The 20358-nt window shown below is 37.7% G+C and overlaps 1 protein-coding gene across 1 annotated transcript in view; it reads right to left on the bottom strand.

Annotated features, from left to right (window-relative positions):
- IMPG1 (interphotoreceptor matrix proteoglycan 1) overlaps nucleotides 1-13255 on the bottom strand; it is a gene marked incomplete at both ends in the record, with an annotated part of 62534 nt that extends 49279 nt beyond the window's left edge. The window contains 2 exons of the mRNA XM_081997180.1: nucleotides 1277-1510; nucleotides 13189-13255. Of these exons, the coding sequence (XP_081853306.1) occupies nucleotides 1277-1510; nucleotides 13189-13255 (301 nt within the window). The remainder of the gene's footprint in view (nucleotides 1-1276; nucleotides 1511-13188) is intronic.
- Between the last annotated feature and the right edge of the window lie 7103 nt (nucleotides 13256-20358).

The following is a 20358-nucleotide window of genomic DNA, read 5'->3' on the forward strand; positions in this document are numbered from 1 at the left end:
TTGTCATGATCAGTTTTTAAATGAAAATGTCATAATTACAGTTATTTGAATTCAAGTCAATGATACCAGCCTGTATCAGGTTAGCTTGTTTTCAGGCCAATCAGGGATGTGACCAGTGAGTTTTAGGGACCTTCAGGATTATTTAGAGTTTTAAAAAAGCTTTTTGGATCAGCCTCTTTAACACATGTTTTGGAATTCTAATGCCCATTGGGTTGAAATTCAGTCCCACAATGTGACATACCATATAGATAAAAACATACCAAAAATGTTTTTATCCCTAGGAATGGCTACAAACACTTGCCTATAACAAGTGGCTGCTGGAGTAAAATTTTTGCAGCTCTACATTGAGTTTTAATTTCAGAGGGAACTAGCCAAAAGAGAGCTGAAGAGCAGCCAAGTTACATATGTGTTGCAGACCAATATAGAGGACAAATAGATAAGCAAATTTGATTTAGAGTAGATGTTGCCTTAGATCCCAGAAGTGCTGACAAGGTTTTAGAATTAGCTTTGGACCATCTAGCTGCAGCACAAAAATATGCATTTTTCTAATGCAAATTGGAATAGCCACAGAATGAAAGACTGAGAGAGGTAGAGGGAGGATGAGAGGAAATATAAAAAACAGAGGGTTATTTGTACCATGCTCTCTAGGGACCTAAAATTGAAGTGGTAACTCTATAGGCTCTCTACAGTCAAGGGAGGTAAAGAAAGGGCTGGGGAGGGAGTGAATTAATTGGAAAAGGGCAGAAACACTATTCCAGAGTTTTTAAAAATAAGACTAATTTCTTTGCATGAGCTGCTGGCAATTATCTTAGTGTTTGTAGCATACCAACACTGCCACAGACTTAATATAACTACAGATACACCAACATATTTTTGCAATGACTGATGAATAGTTTCATTACTTGTCTTGAGCTGGTGGGATTAATTATGAGTAGCAATGATGGTACCTGCTGCACTTTTGAGAAAGGTGGTACATCTTTACACAGTAGTGCAAATATAATTTGGTCTTCATGTTCTGCCACCCTAGAACACTATGCAATTACACTGAGTTCATTAGTCCTTTGAGTGCATTCTTTTATTCTGTTCTGGTAACTGTCTGTCTTGAACCATGCTGATCTGCATGTAATATTTGATTATCTATGTAAAAACAAAACATAAAGCAAATATCACATACACTGCCTAGAGCTAAAGAGCCAGATTCTGGAAAATTACTGTGTTTCCTCAATTAAAAGAAATACTTTCAAGAAGGAAGTACATGCTGCAATCATCATCTTACCTCTTAATCTGTAGTAAGCTTGGTGACTGGCTAAAATCTGCTTCACTGATTCTTGTGGGCAAACTTTCACACCAGTTGAGAAAAAGGATGACCTCTTTGTTCGGTGTTTTGCCATGTCAAATATCCGCCTTATGGTTGATACTCTGGACCTCTTTGTTGTTTTTTCTGTTTTGTCTGACCCTGAGGTGTCTGCAAGATGTTTGGTTTCACCATGGTTTATTTTATTAGGGATTTCTGGAAAAGATAAAAAGTAAGCATGTACATAAACATACATTGCATAGGCAGTATGTGTCCAATGCAAGACCATGTCTGAAAAATGGCCATGAACCTGAGAGTTCTTTTTGTTATATTATATTGCTGTCAATGCCCTGGATGAATTAATGTGCTGGGGAGAAACATCCTGTGATCACATGGGAGAACTGGGACTCAAGAGACCTAGTAACTAATTTCCTTATACCTCAACACGTGACTCCAGGACACACAGGGTACAAGTTTCAGAAGCACTAAATCTTCTTTTCATAAATGACTTTGGGTTGGATCCAGAAAGGACGCTTAAGTGCTTGAACTTTGTGCTACAGCACCTCATATGTGAGCACATCACCCTGTAGGGAAATGTACAGTACAGTGATAAGTAACAGCCTGGAGCTTGGGGAAAGTGAAGCATATCTGTATCAGCTTACAGCATGAAAAGGTGTCTATGCTAGCAGATAAGTAAAATGAGAAATAGTTGTACCTTAAATCTGCATCCTCTTGAGATATTCTTATCTTTCCTTTGGGCTTCAAGGCACATCTCCCTTCACATTAGGTTCATAGGCTTGAACCCATCTCAAGAACTGGACCCTTAAGCACTTTCTCTCAAAAGTTGTGTGGGAGTTTGTTTTTCTTTGGGGAAAGAACGAGCTATTTCCAGTGTCCCTCTTTTATTCCACAGTGAACTTCTCTATCCTTCCCTGACATATAAACTGAAGTATTAATCAGAACAGACTGCAATTATGTTTCTTTGCCACTGTATGATAGGTGTGAACGCTCTGGCTTTGTATCTCAATAGATCTTTAACTATTCCTGGCAAAGTGGACCAGTTACAGTAGAAAAAAGTTAAATCAGTGAGTGCAAATTGAAAATCTAGGCTTAAGTTTTACTTACGGGGTTACTCAGTTATGAAGAATGAAAACGCTTCTAGGGTATCAAAATAGCCTCAAGCATAGGAACCCCTACCTTAAAAGGCACACAAAAATTCAGGACTCATTTAGTTCCAATTCCGAAGTATTTGTGATGCAGTGTTACATGACATAGCAGCTAAATTTAATGCAAAAATATTAATGATAAGAATAAAATATGAGATACACATTTAAATGAGCTGAAATATGGCATTTTGCAGGATTGTGTGACAGGAGAAATTAGTATCTTTTAGATTGTCTTCCAAAATGTTGCATACATATTAATAAAGATGTTAAAGTTAATTTTGAAATACCTTTTTTTGGTTGCATTTTCATACATTTGATACAGTCATTATGGATGAAAAATAAAAAAAAGTGGTAAACAGAATAAAAGACATTTTGAAAAAACTGTTTTGAAAGAAAAGTGTAAAATCTGTAGATAACTGGACAGCTTCAAGGGAGAAAATGTAAGAAATGTATGGTATATATACCTGAATGCTGACAAATCAACTGAAAAAATTGCTTTGAAGAATGGTTTAAAAACTTGTAAAAGAACAATAAAAGGAAATAATAGGGTTCAAAAGAAACAAGTTCAGTGACAGTAATATTATAAAAAAATGAAGAGTAAAAAATTTTCAGTTTGCTGGAGAAAGAAGAAATGTCATGCTGCATGTAAGAATCACTAATTTTCATGTTCTTAGGCAAATCAAGAGAAAATACGGAAGGTAAAAACATTATCTTGACAATTTGGAACTGTGTTAATTAAATGTTTAAAGAAAAGTGCGCAGATAAATGATAAGGGAAAAATAATTGAAAAGCATACTCTTACAAAAAGAATAGTACTCAAAGGTAAAGAATGGGAAAGGTTCTACCATATATGTCAGTATAGATATATATAGGAGTGTGTGTGTATATATATGTCTCAGTTATTTTTTAACTTCAGAATGAACATCCAATGCTTACTGTGTAGAAATTATAATAATGACATATACAATATGACATAGGTGTATGCTCAGATATGGAAAAAAGTTGACTGCTTGATTATGATGAATATTGTATAAAAGATAGGAAATTATACAATGAAGGCAACATGTGAGTGTTATTGCTTTATAAAGCATGCCAAAGGCAGAAACCTGTAGGCCTATAACTATCTAATTGTTGCAAGGTAATTTAAAGTGGTGATGCAGTCATATAGTGCTTGTCAATAAATGAAACTGAAGTAATTTTTCCACAGTAATGTCAGGTCATGAACTGTAAACTGCACAAAAGGAATTTCCCCTGTGAAAACACAGCTCTGGGGCCATCAGAAACCACAAGTAGCAAAACATCAGATCAGCTGAGACTGAATTATTTGAATGACATATGGGGTGAGAGCAGAAGATCCAATGCCATTGAAATCTCAAAGCAGACCCCCGAAATCCTCTAGAAGAATACCAAAAATCTACACGGAAAGTAGCCAGTTGTAAGTCTATTACCTTTTACAAGGTGTATTAACTGCGATAGACCAGCTGCCCAGGCAGCCTGACCAACTGGGGCAAAGGATTTTGTCACTAAGCCCTTTGATAGCTTTTGTATGGAGCAGAGGCCTTTCTTGAAGGATTTGCTTCTTCCCCAGGATTTACCTCTAGGTCATTAACTTGAATTAAGATTTATACTATTCATAAGACTGACAAAGGAGATTCTTCTCAAATGATTGTTGTAATGATTTCAAACTCTCAATGTTAGGGCTTTTCAGGCTGAGAAAGTGACCATACATTATCTGCTTCCAGTTATCACTGTTCTGCTAGCCTATTCAAGGTAGGTGTAAATTTTTTAATTTTTCATTCTTTCCCTTCAGTTTCCACTTTTTTTTTTTTGTGGGAGGGATCTGTTGCTTAAGTATGTTTATTGTAATAGGTTTAAATTCATTTATATCTTGTGGTTAGTAAATTTTCTTTACTGGAGTAACTTTTATTAGCATCAGTTCTTGAAATCACTTTTTACTAAACTTAAGCAAAATTTGATTGAAGAAAGCATCAGCCCCTCATCTCCACATGATTGTCCAATATATGTTTCCTAATATTTACTGAACGTGAATGGAAGAAAACCTGTTTTCTGGTACAAACATTATTTGTTCGTAATTCTTCAGACCTGTGCTTTCCCCTGTGTCTGTGGAAATTCTGAACTGAGAAGTTTTTACCTAAGACTCCCAGATGATTCAGCCATATAGTAAGCCTCCATCTACAACTTTTTAGATGCTTTGCTTTCAGTGTCCTGGATTGAAAAATATAATCAAAAAAGACCTGTGCTATTATGAAATTGGACCCATATATATTACCTGATCCCTTTTCTTTTTACCATGCAACATAGTAATCAAGTAAACTGCAGTTGTGCAAATTTTACACAATACACCATTTGATCATGTAAAAAATCTCAATAATACTAGGCTGTTTTACTTTTCTTAAAACGCATCAGTTTTGTAATTTTTTTCTTCCCTTTTCTGAAACAAACATATACAATTAATATAATTAGTGTTTACTGTGCCCAATATGAATTTTTTTATTTAACTCTTTTGGTTCATAAAGGTGACTGTCTCAGCTTAATCTTTAAAAGGTATATCTAAGATTTTTAGTTTTCTTTGACAGTTCTAGGGCAGAAGGGCAGATAATTGTCAAAGTCTAGTAACATTTTACTGTACTTCAGCTCAATCTCCAAGGCATCTTAAGCGACGCTCTAACTCTCCTTTATTCTCACACAGAAGAATCTGCATTATTGTCCCCATTTTCCAGGGACCATACTTGAGGAAAAAAGTTGAGGTAGTTTTACCAAAGTGATCTACAGAGTCACTGTCAGCCATTATTAAAATTTGGAGTTCCTGATTTGTGGCAAAATAACAGAAGATTGGCAACGAGGATTGCAAACACACTCAAGTAGATTGCAGCTGGGGTGTAGAAAAACACATATGTCATGCTAATCATTGTTCAGTTTTGTGTGTTTGACAAGTAGAACCTCTGTGTTTAGATAACATAGGTCTGTGATAGACTTAGAGGCTCCCTAAGAGATTCCTGCCCTGCTGTGGGAAAGATCAAAGCACAGTGATAAACTATGCCTGCGTGAGTCCCTGATATACAGGCAAAACCGGCAGGTTCAGTGATCCTCTAACATGGACCAAGCTCCACGCTGCCTGCATCCCTGCTTGTGTGCCTCTGCCCGGGTGCTGCTTTGGGGATCCCTCAGTTGACAAAATAACAAAAATAAATGTACTCTGCATTTCATCCGTGGTTTTGTGGTTGTTCCTGCATGCTGCTTGTGCCAGCTCAAACATGACCTCTAGTCCTGAACTTAGACAAATATAAAAAAATATTTTCAAAATATGATAAAGCAATTTTCAAAATATGATATAGCAATCTTAATCATATGGGACCTAATCAAAGTTCTTTGATGTCCATACAGGTCTCTCAAGCACATAGTATTGTTCTTCAGGTTTTGGTTTCAGGCTGATAAATGGTATTCATTTCTCAAATTAAAAATCTGAAATCCTTGGAATTAGGCCAGGCCTCTCCCCTGTGTCTCTTGAGACCTGCATTATCAAATTTATACCCTCAGTAATAAAACAAGGCAGGAGAAATAGATTTCAAATGTGAGAGTTCCTACGTGTTTTTAATAAACTGCATTATGAAAAAGGAAACATACATTATTGTTTAACTGGATTCTAGAAAAAAAGAATTTAAAGCCATTCAGATAATTGGTCAGCATTTTCTTGTTTTTGTTTGTTTGTTTTTAATTCGCTTTTATAAACACAGGAGCAGGAAGCTTGTATTCATACATTTTTTTGTATAACTGTAGTGGATGCCTTTCTATACAGCTTTATTAATTTCTAGCTGTTAATAGTATCAGTTTTGGGAGGCCTCCAGTTTTGGTGTGGGTTGATTGGGGTTTTTTCAGCAGTTTTTTCAGCTCTGTGTAGGAACATTTACCTACAGCATTAATTTAGAAGTAAACTTTTAGTTTTGTTTGACCTTAGAAAATTAAGATGTCATTGTATACAAAGAGAAGAATTTAAAATATGGTAGCTAAAGGTTTCAGCAGCAAAATTAAAGATGACATCAGGACAAAACTGTTGAAGTCTGAATAATTCATCATTAAAGTCATCACAAGGTTTGACATGTATGAAAAAACAGATAAGTCTCAAAAATAAATGGATGTTCTTAGGATAGAGAGGAATGCTTGGTTGATAAATGAGACATATTGCCTGCACAATAAAACAATTATTAACTAAAATACAAGGCTTATTTAAAGGGAACTGCTGAAATAGGATGAGAAAAACTTATCAAAGAGGGCTAATTCAACAAAGATCCCATAAATGTGGTATTGTGATCCAATTAGATATAGAGCGGGGCCAACAGCCCCTTTTGTTGATAATTCAACCAGTAACAAAAGCAAGGATGACTAATCACGGAAAGTTGATCCTGACATCTCTGAAAGGACTGATCAATGAAAACACCAGATGGAGCATAGAAAGTACAAAGAAGGATAATATCCTGGACTCTTCGCTTAGAGGCAGTCTCCTCCTGTCATGGGAATAGTGAGGACTCCAAATTTTAATGGCACTTACCAGTGACTGACAGGGTGCCCATGACATGTTCTCTCCTTATACTTCTTTTTTAATCTTTTCTATGCCACATTGCCTCAGCCCCAGTTGCATGGGAAGGGTCTGACTGGATTGAAGGGACTTAGATGAGCAGGGCCAGATTAAAATGTGGCATGACTTTATCATCAAATGCAGCCTAGATCCTGCATGTGAGTACTACGAGCAGCACTTCCCTTCCAGAGAAGCATGCAACAACCTCTGTCTTCTCATGCAGATGTGGAAGTAGCAACCTTTGTACTCTTGCTGATATTTGGGGCTGCTTTGCCAGTGCTTTGTCAGATACTGTAGTTCTGACTGTGTTTGCATTACATTTACAAGCTTGTTTTCACAACCATAAAGGCTCACAACTTTAAGAACTTGAGAATATGGAATCCCGTATTAGAAAAATTAATACTAATATTTAATAAGCTCAGGTCTTGTCTCTCATAAGAGATACATGTTACTGTTAACTATGTACTATGTTGTACTTAAATAAGGCAAGGTTCCCATTAATCCTTATGTAATATATTCCCATTATTATTCTTATGTTAAAAATACTAAATGTATGGTTATAATGAAACAACCCACACCTTGGAACATATGTGGAAAAAAATCTGGAGAAGAATGTGGTAAATTATTTTGAAATATATGGTATAGCAATGATAGTAGTAAATTTCTAAATTTTAATAAAAACCCCAAAGCTTTTTATTTTAATGGTATTACGTGCAAAGCTAGGAGATGGTGTTAGATAATGGTTCTTTTGCAGAACCCTTTAAATTAACCTGGATTTACATTTTGGTACCAAAGATCACTGTTGTCATCAACAAAGGTGCTTTGGAATTTCAGTAAGTATGAAGAATTCCATTTTTGCAAGTAGGTAACACTGAAAAACTTAACTAGATATCATAATCTCTCAGCTATTCCTCTCCTCCCAGATACACAAATCTGTGTGGTTTTCTATGCCAGTTGGAGAAACACAATTGTTAAATCAACCAACTTCAGAGAGCAAGCTAAAAAGATAATTTGAAGCAATTTTAATGAAATTTATGCTCAGGCCTTATAACAGACAAACATAATTTTTTCTCCCTCTCTAAATAGTCAATTTGGTAAAATCTTTGAATTATGCTAACTATACAATTCATAGCAAAATAACTATGGTGAATTATCCACCTATTATAGATGAGAATAGAAAACATAATATGTCACTGGTAAGATTCTCCTGCTTTTGTGAATATAATTGTCATATACTGACTAACAATGGATCCACATTCACGATAAATGCAGTCTGTACCAATCATGATATTGAATATGCTGAAAGCTTTATAAGTCAACATGTGATTTTGACGTTTCCTTCCTACCTGAAAGAGCATCATAAGAAACTCATGTTTTCGTTGACATCATACATCTCATTTAAGGCAGAAATATATACCATCTCCTTCAGATAGATAAATGCAAGTTTTCATTATTCATTCAAACTCTACTGCTGCTTCTGGGACTAATAGAAAATATCAGAGGCCATCTATGGTTTCATTGCAAACATTTGAATCCTGTAAGAGTCTTCTTAAGGTCCAGGACCCAAACTAGAAAGCGCATTGAAGAATGATTGGTTTTAATGTTGACATATGAAACACATATCTATTTGTATTTCCTTGGCTATCTTAGAAGCGTTTGACCTGAAATGCCGTTCTATTATCTGATATGGTTTGCATCAAAGGATGCAAGAAAATGATTTAAGTGTTTGAGTAGTTCTTGGGGAGATGCATCCAAACTGCAGTGATGAAACACTGACTTGAGCACCTCTGCTGTTCATTTTCTAATCAGTCTTACTCAAGACATAGAGCCACTCTCTGAGAAAGTCAGTGAGACAGCATAAGTTCAAGTTCCAGTGATACTTTGCCATGTATGACGACATTTCAACAATTTTGATGGTGCGAGTCAAAGAGCTGCAGTGCAGAATGGGCTTATTGAGGTAACTGTATCCAAATATGAATATGAATATGGCCACAGTGCCATCTCTTTGCTTGAACTTGTGTAATTTGAAATGGTCAATTTTACCCACAATTTAGGGGCACTCATCCTGCAATACAACCTACAGTCTCTAGCTAATTGACTCCATCTCATTTTGACAGAGAGTGACTTGGACTTAACCTTACTTAATTTAGTTATGTGTCAAGCTGCATAGACCAAGTTAGGTTGGGAGGAGACCTGGAGGTCACCTACTCCAATTCCTTGCCCTAAGCATGGACAGCTTCTGAGCTAAATGAAATTGATCTAGTTTTGAGGGAGAAGAGGAAAGGAAAAAGAACTTGATTAGAGCTGTCTTAATTTTGTGCTGTAATGACAAAATCACAGAATGAAAGATGAGTGCATTACTGCTTCCTACCTGAAACTGCTGGGCTTCTATGATTTGTGTTGACTCATATGTATGAAAGGTATACCTGGAGCATACCCACTAAAACTGCAGTTTGGGTAACATGGTTACCAAGACTGTTAATATACAATTGGATAAAGTCTGAGACAGGTACTGAAAGATTCAGAGTAACCAATAAGAAGGTAATTTTGACTCTGCACTGAAGTAGAAATTTAAGTCAGTAGAACCTCACCACTGAAAAGATAAGCATGGTGGCCTAAGTACAATTCGCTATGTAGCTATGAGTCTGGTCCCTACTGATCTGCAGACATCTATGTGACTAGGCAGTTGCTTTGAGAATCAGCCTGCTAAACTCTGCTGTTGTCCTGCTTTATGACCACAATGCTTTCTACAGGTCAGAGCTTCAGTTTCTATATTACCCCTCAGGTTCTCATGGTTTTGTGAAATGAAGATGATAGTGTTATTCTGTCAGACAGCTATAAGGTTAAAATTGGTGATATGCTTACATAAAATGATAAGGTGTGCAACAATCATGTAAGAGTGTATAAACACACCTACACTGTTGCACGTGTCAGGATACTCCCAAATGATTGTTAATCTTATGTTTTCCAGATATGTTACTATTCTGAAGTGTCTGTCCAGTAAATAGCAGCTGATTGTGACTAAATGCCAGTATATATGTATATACAAGCAGACAGATAGATAAGTATTCCTTTTTAGGAGTTGTGTTGTTCAATATCACACGTTCCTAAGGGGAAGAAATTGTCTGAAACACAGCTGGGCTTGCAAAATGGAAAGCACATGGAATGTGCAGAGTAGTGCACCTAATTCCTGATAAAAATGGAAAAATTGTGTGACAGAGAATGAGTAGAAGACTCATTTTAATCCCAAAGGGACTGGGAATAGGACAGAGGTACAAAAGCAGGGGGTAAAACATATATTTAAAATATTTTAAAGCATCAAAATGCAGTAGAATGCCTACATAGTTTTCCTTCTGGGAAGACAGTAAGTTTGCTACATCTAGTGAATGTTGGCCACATTGTTTAGTGCACTGCTGAAGCCTCTAGGACACCACAGTTAGCTGAGAAATGAAGAATAGCATAAACAATAATCTGGTTTTCTAGCAGATTAAGACTCCAAGTAAAGTTATTTTATTGTAGCCTGTAAACTAATGTCCTGTAAAGAGAGAAAACTTTTTATTATTAATAGTGATCATGTTATCCACAGGTGTTTTCAGTGAAAAAAATCCCACACATCTAACTGTTCTTTCACATATAGTTCACTAATCACTATGGTATGGGTGTGATTATATCTGGAATGAATCTTTATGATTCAGTGACGATATTCTAGTATTTTTATTCAAGTTTGGCTTTTAGCCAGGAAATAGGTAAGATTAAAACCCTCATATAATCTAGTGTTACATTTGTTTGGGGAGGGGGGAAAAAAAAGGTTTACTTTTCATTTGTTTATAAGCACAACCAGAAAAACTAACTTTAACTTGGTAATTCTTATTTTATGGATGAAAGTAGAAAATAATCAGCAAAAAACACGTGTCTTTTTTTCCTTTCTTTCTTTGACTTCCTTTTCCCTTTGGCACAAATTTGCTTAACCCTTTTTTCAAAAGCAATTATAGTAATGAAGATTTGCAACACTTCAGCTTATTAGAATTAGAACAGCTAAGTGGGAAGGGGTAAGTCAGAATGAATTAAAATGATTTCATAGAGCACACACAAAGCCTTTGTGTCCTAAAGAATGGCTGAGTAAATAGCAGATATTTGCTTGCTGAATAAAATATAACATTAAATAGCCTTGAAAGCTCTCTGGCTACATTCTTAGTATCAAGTGCTAGGATGTACCCCATATCAATGTATAGTTTGGGGAGTTCAAAGCTCCTCTGTATTTTGCTAGGTAGTCTGGGTTTTCAGTAATTTACAATTCAAGATGTAAAAATTACTGTCATGTTTTACACGTAGATTTTTTGCTGTCACAAAGATTTTTATCCCTCTCGTTTTCCCTTCCCATTGTTAGAGACAGTTTGTGGCAGAACAGTGGGAAAGACCTGAGTTCAAGTCCTGTGGTAATTTCCTGGATTCTGGCACTAGTCATAGCCAAAGATAAACACGTCATCTCTAAAGTCTTTACTTTGCTCCCTACAGTTTCCTGATTGTTTACTGTGGAATCGGAGGTGCTCCTGGACAGCATCCAAATGGCTGAGAGAAGAATTCTTTTGGTCCTAATAAAGGGATGGGGAGGAAGGACCAAAAGACATGACTGAGCAAGCCCCACTTTTGTTAACCCACTTTTTGTTAAATATAGATATGAGTAAATCAGGAATTTGAATTTAAGATAGTTTTGTTCATGAGGAAAAAAAACCCAACTAATTAACCCTTTAAATATTTACCAATTCTTAGCTCTGTGTTTTTTCTTTTAAGATGGGAGTATTTTATATCTTAATCTCTTATTTCCTAGTCTATCACAGTTGACATATACTGCAAACTTGAATAGCCATAAAAGCCTCAAATCATCTGCGTTAGACTCACTAATGAGTGATTGTAAGTATTCAGACTATTGGGAGAGCCTGTGTACTTTTGAAAGTATTTTCTGTAAGTGTCTGACCCTAATGCTAAGTCATAAAATAACAGTTCTGGAAGCACCCCTGCTCTGGTAAAGAAGCTTCTTAACACAAGAAGTCTTTTGAGATCTGTGTGCATATATTTCAGATAAAATAGTTTTGAAATAATATATATGGCATGACCACATGGCAATAAAAAGTAATTATTATGTGTTTACTCGTACCACGTGTACTTTATAAAACTGGTGGGAATTAATTTTCCAATTATCATTCACATGCATGTCTAGAAAAAAATATTTTTTCCCCTGAAAGCCATAAAAAATGAGAAAATTCCAACATTGCTACCTAAGCAAGATGCTATGTGAAGTTTATTATTGGTCACTTTTTCCTCAGTGTTGATAAACATTCTAAGCACCAAATATTCTACTACATCTCTTAGGGAGATTATATACAGTTCTGTATTCCTCTCTGTCATGATAGCCTCCCAGAATTTTGCTGAAGACTTTTATGGGAAATGTATTGTAACATACAATCACAATTTGTAATGGGTGAAACTGTGTGTCCCCACTTTTTACATTATCACTTTCTCAGTTCATAACTATGTATATGGGCTATAATCAAGCATGCATGAATTACCTGGTATTCATTCTATCTCTTTCCATCATAGAATATGCAACTTAAATGCAAAACCAGAACATTTTGGTATAACTTTTCATCTTGTCAGACATGAACTATCACTCATTCTCTCATTTTTTGCTACATTTCCAAAATATCGTTAATGATCAAATGACACTATTTACATGGAATTAAAAAGTAAAATCAAAGAGAGATATACTTTATGACTTTCTCTTAATTTCAAGGATGACAGACTATCTTTAACAATGTCAGCACTTAGATTTTCTTTCAGCTATTTTTCCCCTTCCATGTAATTGTTTTTGAAATTATATTTTTTCATAACTGAACATATGCAGGTAAATTGAAACTAAATGACATCTCTTACAGAGATCGTAAAGCCTGGGAAACACACATTAAAAATCTTGCCAGTGTTTCCTTTTCCAGTGTCACTAACTGTACTGTCTCTAGCTGAATTGTCAAAACACCAATTCCAATCAAACAATTCTGTAACGTGAAAACACCCTGATCTTTCAATTTATTTTTTTCAACATATGCAATGTAAATTCATATAAACTTTTAATAACTTACCTCTGCTTCCCTGGATGTGGAGAGCAAGGCAAATGATCAAAAATATTAATCCAGTTTTCAAATGCATGCTGTCTACTGATCATTCACAGTTTTCAAGATCAATCATGCAGGAGATAAGAATATGTAGGTCAAGTAGAAGAATTCTGTTTTCTTAAAGAACAAAAATCCCCAAATGTCTTCCCTCTTATTATTTTTCAGGTGTCCCCAGCCTTGGACTGCATTGAATTGCAACTAGGCAAAGAGTGAAACAGGTGCCAGAATGAAAGAGCTGGACAAACCCCTCCAACACACACACTTTTAGCCTGGGGGACTGTGGTGGTAAGACAAGAGTGACGAAGTTGTAAAAAAAAGCAGTGTCTGTTTCTGGAATAATCTGTTTATCTGCTGCTCAGACATAATCCCTCTTACAGTCCAGCTGGAAGAGCTTTCTTCATCTTATTAACCTTCTGGAGCAGCATCTGTCAACCCCAGAAGACTTCAGCAGCACCATGATAAACAACGGAAGTCTCTTCTAGTGTCCATTGCCTTCGAACATTGATCCTTTGTGCATTCCGGAGGTACAACATGTGAGCAGAGGCAAAATCATGGGGAGAGCTAATTGTGCCATTTCCAAACCAGTGACCATAAAACCCAGGAAACTTCCTTTGAAGAGGAAAACAGCTTTTCCTGAAAGAACACACTATACTGAGCTTTACCACTGCATATGTCTTGGAAGCCTCTCTCCATTCTGATACCAAAAGTATTTCTATCAGAACAGTGATGATGATGTGCTGTGACAGTGGTGAAATGACGTGACTCAGCAGTAAATTGCAGCAGTGTTCAGGACTGGCATAGTCTGATGCCAAACTGGAAGTGGGGGAGGGAAGGTGCTGCATGGAGGCAGAATAAGAAACGGTGTTGAGAAATGCTGTTTCAAGCACATAGCTATAACCAGGCCAAGAATTGGCAGTGAATGAATACACTTTTTAAACAGCTCTGTTCCATTTTCCCAAATAACTATTCTGGTTACGTATTTGGCATGTGTAAGTGTTCCATACTTACTTTTTGTTGACCAGAATGCTTTTTATTGTTACACCTAAAAAAACTAGCAGGTGGGCATTTGTAATGGTCTGTCCTCGTTAGAGATTTCTGTGCAACTGTGTTTTAACATAGGAAGTATCTAGACTGGCAGCATCCGTAAGTTCAAGTTACTTTAAGAACAACCTTCATTTGAACCCAGTGGGTATTCTATTTTTACTTAGGATTTAAACAATGGTAACCTCCCTCTCTTCCCAAGATTGCCTGATTTTAACTACTCAGGCCAGCTAGTACAGAGACTGTGCTGGGACCAAACAAGATCTGCTTTTTTTTTAATTTTCACAATATTTTCTGATTTTCAGTGCTCATTTTAATGCTTCATGCATATTGTTTCATGCATATTGTTTTATTGCTCTAACAAAACAAATTAAGCATACCTTGCCAGCAGCACAATGCAAAGCAACAGTAGAGATGATCAGGATTTCTACTGGAGAAAATTTGAGTATTACATAAGGATCATTCTTTAGCAATACCAATATTTGTCTTTACATATTTTATATACTGTAATCATATGGTATATAGTGTAGTCAACTTATAAGTACTACTTCCATGAACCAGGTAAGCTTTAGCAAGCATTTATAAACATGTTACAGTTGAAAGATGAAGTGGCCTCCAATGTTATCTTATTTTTACTTGCTTCAGCCCTCAGTCTGCAACAGTTGGAAGTGTAAGGAATTTTTCTGAGGGTGGTGGAATCTGTTGTTTCTGGTGACATCTGAAAGTGCAGGATTGGCAAAAGCCACAGATTATTTCCTCAGAGTACCCTAGGTACCAAACTCCCTATGGAATTTGGTAGGAATATGATCCTTTAATTCCATTAAGAATCTAATTTAAGCATTGGACTACATTTTGAAAATGTGTAATAAAGAGATTTACTTAATTACTATGCAGAGACTTGTTAGTGAAGCCTGAGCCAGGAATCAGAAGTCCTTTACCGAAGCTTTCATTTAAAAACATATTTTTGAACATTTCACAAGTTGGAGAAGACAAACATTTCATAAAACATGCTCTTATCTTTCAGAGAGGAACAGGAACAATCCTAGAACACATCACAATGCTTTTTGGTGTCAAGCTATGACTTGAGGAAAATATTGAGCTCCATAGGTAAATTGTGACTAAAAATTTGTAGGGCAGGAGTCTGCATACTTTGAGATTATGCTTAAATCATTAATATTTCAAGCTGCTTTCTATTAAGGCAGTGCCTTCTATGTATTTCCATTTAATTAAGAGATTTTGTAACTAACCTTGATAACTGCCACAGTGGAAGCAAACAAGAATGATAAACACTCATTAAAGCTAAAGCAATATTGTCTAGGGACCACTCCATCTCTAAGTACTGTAGTGTTTAATTATAGGTCACTGTTAATTAATCTAGAAGTTTTTCTTCTAGTTGGTTTGCTGTCAAGAATAATTATATATTTTTAAAGAAGTGATTAAAAGAATTCTACTGAAATTAACTAGTGCATTACAAATATACAACCAAGACATGAGAAGGGCAAAACTATATGCTAAAATACCCATTCACCCAGGACAAGTGCTTGTAAATGGGTTAAATCAGACCTGTTAACAGTCGCCTAAGTGAATCACTGCACATACCTAGAGTTATACACTCATGTGCTGTTTAAACACAACTAAAGCTGTTTCCTTTGCTTGTAGAAAAATGACAATTTAAGTCATCAAAGACTCCGTTTAGAAGACTTTTGTTGTAAATTGTTGGTAAGTCTGGGGCTCAAGGCATGGTCACATAAAGATGATCTAAAAGTTGCTATACACATATAATTATGAAGTACATTTTAAATAACCTCAAGTCTTTCTCTGCTAATTGTTATTTCCATAGGAGCCAGATTGATACCTGGCAGGGCAGCATGCACCAGGCACAGCTTTAGGCTTCAGATTAAAAGTGAGGAAACCTGGGTTCTTCTGCTCCCTTCTTTGCTGTTGAGTTTGGCCAAGCCAAGCCCTGTCTCTCAGCCTCCATATCTGCAAACGGAGGGGGTGACCCTGTGAGAGCTAGAACACTCTCTGAGGGAACAAACAAGATAATACATGTAAGCAAGAATGACTTTTTCCCCCTTTTCTCATGCATTAAAATGTAGATAAAATATTTCACAAATTATTATTTTATTTTTAAAAATAGTATTTTATTTTTAGATGTTCTGATTTGCATATCAAAATTAGTTAATTTTCAGGCTATTGTCTACCTTCTTCCTGAGCCTTTTATATTTTTGGTCTTCACAGCTTGCTGGGACAATAAATTTTCCAATTTAATTATGCATTTACAAAAATTTACTTTCTTTATGTAAGAATGAGAAATAATTTGACAAATTCATGAAGGAATGGAATTCACATGCTGTTCTAGTTGCAACCTCTTGCACAAAGGCCATTAATCATTGATTGTCAAACCCTGTGAGTGCAAGTTACTACTTTTGCTTGCCTGTTCCTTATATTATTTCACTATCTATTTATTGGCCATACATATAGATAAGATAGTAAATTAACTGTGTCTTTGATCTGATTCAACATGACTAATGTTAAGCGTTGAGCTGCAGTCCCTAATTCAGACTAACCTGCTTTTAAAATCAAGCTTACCCGGTAGTTACAACAACTCCTGTTCATACTGAACGGTGCAGCAAACTCGTCCATTTTCTGTGATACCTCTCTTCTCCAAAACAAGAAGCCTGATGCTCTGTTCTGCAGTTGCAGCAGATATTGTGGAATTCTAGTCGGAACACAAAATTGAAGCAAGTGTTACGTTAATGAAGTTCTTTGTCTCCTTTCATGAACATAAGACTAGAACTCTTCTGCAGTCAAAAGATACCTCCAAGATTCTCTGGGGTCTTTAAAAAGCTTTGCTGTTTTGCTGTTACTAATACAGTTATGAAGCCCTAACACCCCTTATTATTTAGAATGGGAAAAAGTATTGTGTGCATACATCTACATGATGAATTACAGATATATCTCCGATGACTGCTTGACCCCATCATCTGTGCTTTCGTCTGAAATTTTTATACTGTACACTCTTAAAAGGATTAGTGTATTTAGATGCTGTTTAGTGTGATAAGGGAGATAAGGGTATGGAAAAAGCATGGTATTAACTGAGTAAAATTCAGCATTATTATGAGGAAAATACCCCAGCCTGATTGTTGCTTCAGGATGCTCATGATGATAGTTATATGATCTTTCTTTGGTATCATCAAACATCTAAATAGGATTAAAATGATTTTTTTTTCTAATGGGCAGCGATTCAGCAAGCTGACCATTAGCTTCCAGTCAGTAGAGATAAAGACTACAGTACATCTGTTCAAACAGATTACCATGCACTTGCTTGCATACCAATACACAACTTTCAGTTATTCCTGGAGCTGCTTAAGCTTATATCATGGGGAGCCGTAATGAACTGAAACATGTTTCTTCCCATGCTTGACAAGTTGTTTTTCTCTTGATGCTCTGAAAGGATCTTTCTAGATTTAGCTGGTAGAGTTAACTGATGCATTTACTATTCACAAAACTGTCCTGAGCAGTGTAGCAAATTAAGTTGAACATTTTATTTATCAGCTATAAAAAAAATCAAGGTATCAAATATGTCTCTGTACATGAAGCAAGCCTGCAGGGATGTGGTCTTTTACAATAGGTGTTGTCTAATCAGGAGCAGGAAACATAGAAGTAGCCCATAGATCAGTTTCTTTTTATGGTAATGAGGGAAGATGTTTAGTAGTGAGTGAGGAGGCAAGAAGAGAGATATCTAAACTGTTAGGTGTTCTTGTATCTGCTGTCCACCCAGACGGAGCTGCTGAAGGGAGAGGCTGCAGTGCCTAGATCTTCCTTCTGCAACAGAAATGGGCAGCAGACCTGCCTGAAAAAGGCGTGCCCAGGTGGAGGATCTCCTGCAGCAGGTGGCTGAGCTGTGGGAGGTGGTGAGAAGGCTGCGTAACATCAGGGAGGCTGAGAAGGAGTTAGATAGCTGATTCCAAGCGCAGTCTGCAGACGACCCACATCCTGTAGCCAAACAGTCAAAAACTCCCCCACTGGCACACACAGAAAGGAGGGGGGCCAATAATGCAGAAGAATGGACAGTTGCAACGGCAAGGATCAGCAGGAGGAAGAGACTTCCCCCGAAACCTGAGGTGCCCTTGCAGAACTGCTTCACCACTCTGCAGACTAGAGAGAAAAGACCCATCACATCAGGGGAGACACTAGAGCTGCATAAGGCAGCCCTATCTGCTCCCCGTGATCGGGGGGTGATAGTTGTAGGTGACTCTCTTCTGGGAGGTACGGAGGCACCCATTTGCCAACCTGATGCACTCTAGAGGGGTGTGGTGCTTACTGGGGGCTCATATCAGGGATCTCACTGAGAGGCTACCAAGCCTCGTACAGTCCATTGACTACTATCCACTGCTGTTGTTTCACGTGGGCACCAGTGATACAGGCAGGAGCAGTCTGAGGAGTATCAAGAAGGATTACAGAGCCCTGGGAGCAGCGGTAAGGGACTCTGGAGCGCAGGCACTTTTTTCATCAATCCTCCCTGTCAAAGGGAAGGGGTTTGGAAGGGCCGGTCGAACCTGTCTAATCAACAAATGCTTACAGGACTGGTGCCACAGCCAGGGGTTTGGCTACTTTGACCATGGGACTTGCTTTGAGAAACCTGGTCTACTGGGGGCTGATGGGGTCCATCTGTCAGAGAAGAGGAAGAGCATCTTCAGTCATAGGCTTGCCAAGGTGGTGAAGAGGTCTTTAAACTAAAATTGCCAGGGGAGGGGGAACCTCAGTCCATCCCATTCCTGCCAGTTTGATGCCAGTGCCCAGAGCCTGGAGAAGGATCACAGGTCAGCAGGAGAGCACCTGAAGAGCACCACTCTAACCAGTAAGGCAGCTTCATCAAGGTTCCAACTTAAATGCCTCTATGCAAATGCACATAGTATGGGGAATAAACAAGAAGAGTTAGAAAGGTGGGCACACCTGCAGGGCTATGATCTTATTGGCATCACAGAGATGCGGTGAGATGGGTCCTATGACTTGAGTGTTGGAGTGGAAAGATACAGTATCTTTAGGAAGGACAGGCAGGGGAGACAAGGAGGGGGTGTCATCCTCTATGTCAGTGCTCAGCTGGAGTGCATGGAGCTCTGCCTGGGGGTGGATGAGGAGGTGATTGAGACCTTATGAGTCAGGATTACAGGGAGGGCAGGGAGAGCTGACATTATAATGGGGGTCTGCTACAGAGCAGGTGAAGCCCTCTATAGACAGGAGCAGCCTCACATTCAAAAGAGCTGGTCCTCATGGGGGACTTGAACCACCACGATATCTGTTGGAGGTACAACACAGTGGGGCATAAGCAATCCAGGAGGTTCCTGGAATGTCTTGATGACAACTTCCTTCTCCAAGGTGTGAGTGGGTGTTGCTTTTGTCTTCAGCAAGGGGCAGGTGACAGTCAGCAGGACTCTTATGGACCTGACCATACCCTGGAACTTCCTGATCTGTATGTGTGATGATAACTGTCATTAACAAAGTTAATGGCTGTGATAACACATAGTTCCAACAAGAGTAAATATCCAAATGTAATTCCAATGTTTTCTTAACAAAATGTAGGAAAGTTGGAGAAATAGTGTGGTGGTTGCATTCAATTGGAGGAGGAAGAGGAGAGGGGAGGCTGAGGGGAGACCTTATTGCTCTCTACAACTACCTGAAAGGGGGTTATGGCGACATGGATGTTGGCCTCTTCTCCCAAGTAACTAGCAATAGGACAAGAGGAAATGGCCTCAAGTTGCACCAGGGGAGGTTTAGATTGGATATTAGGAAAAATTTCTTCACTGAGAGAGTGGTCAGGCATTGGAACAGGTTGCTCAGGGAGGTGGGGGAGTTGCCATCTCTAGAAGTGTTCAAAAAACATGTGGATGTGGCACTTCAGGACATGGTTTAGGGGACATGGTGGCGCTGGATTAATGGTTGGACTTGATGATCTTGAAGGTCCTTTCCAACCTAGTGATTCTGTGATTCCTGTAGTGAGGGGCCCAAAACTGAACACAGTCTTTGAGGTGCGGCCTCACCAGTGCTGAGTACAGGGGCACAATCACTTCCCTACTGCTGTTGGCCACACTA

The sequence above is a fragment of the Phaethon aethereus genome (genome assembly GCF_964289735.1).
Source record: "Phaethon aethereus genome assembly, chromosome: 3".
Lineage (NCBI taxonomy): Eukaryota > Metazoa > Chordata > Aves > Phaethontiformes > Phaethontidae > Phaethon > Phaethon aethereus.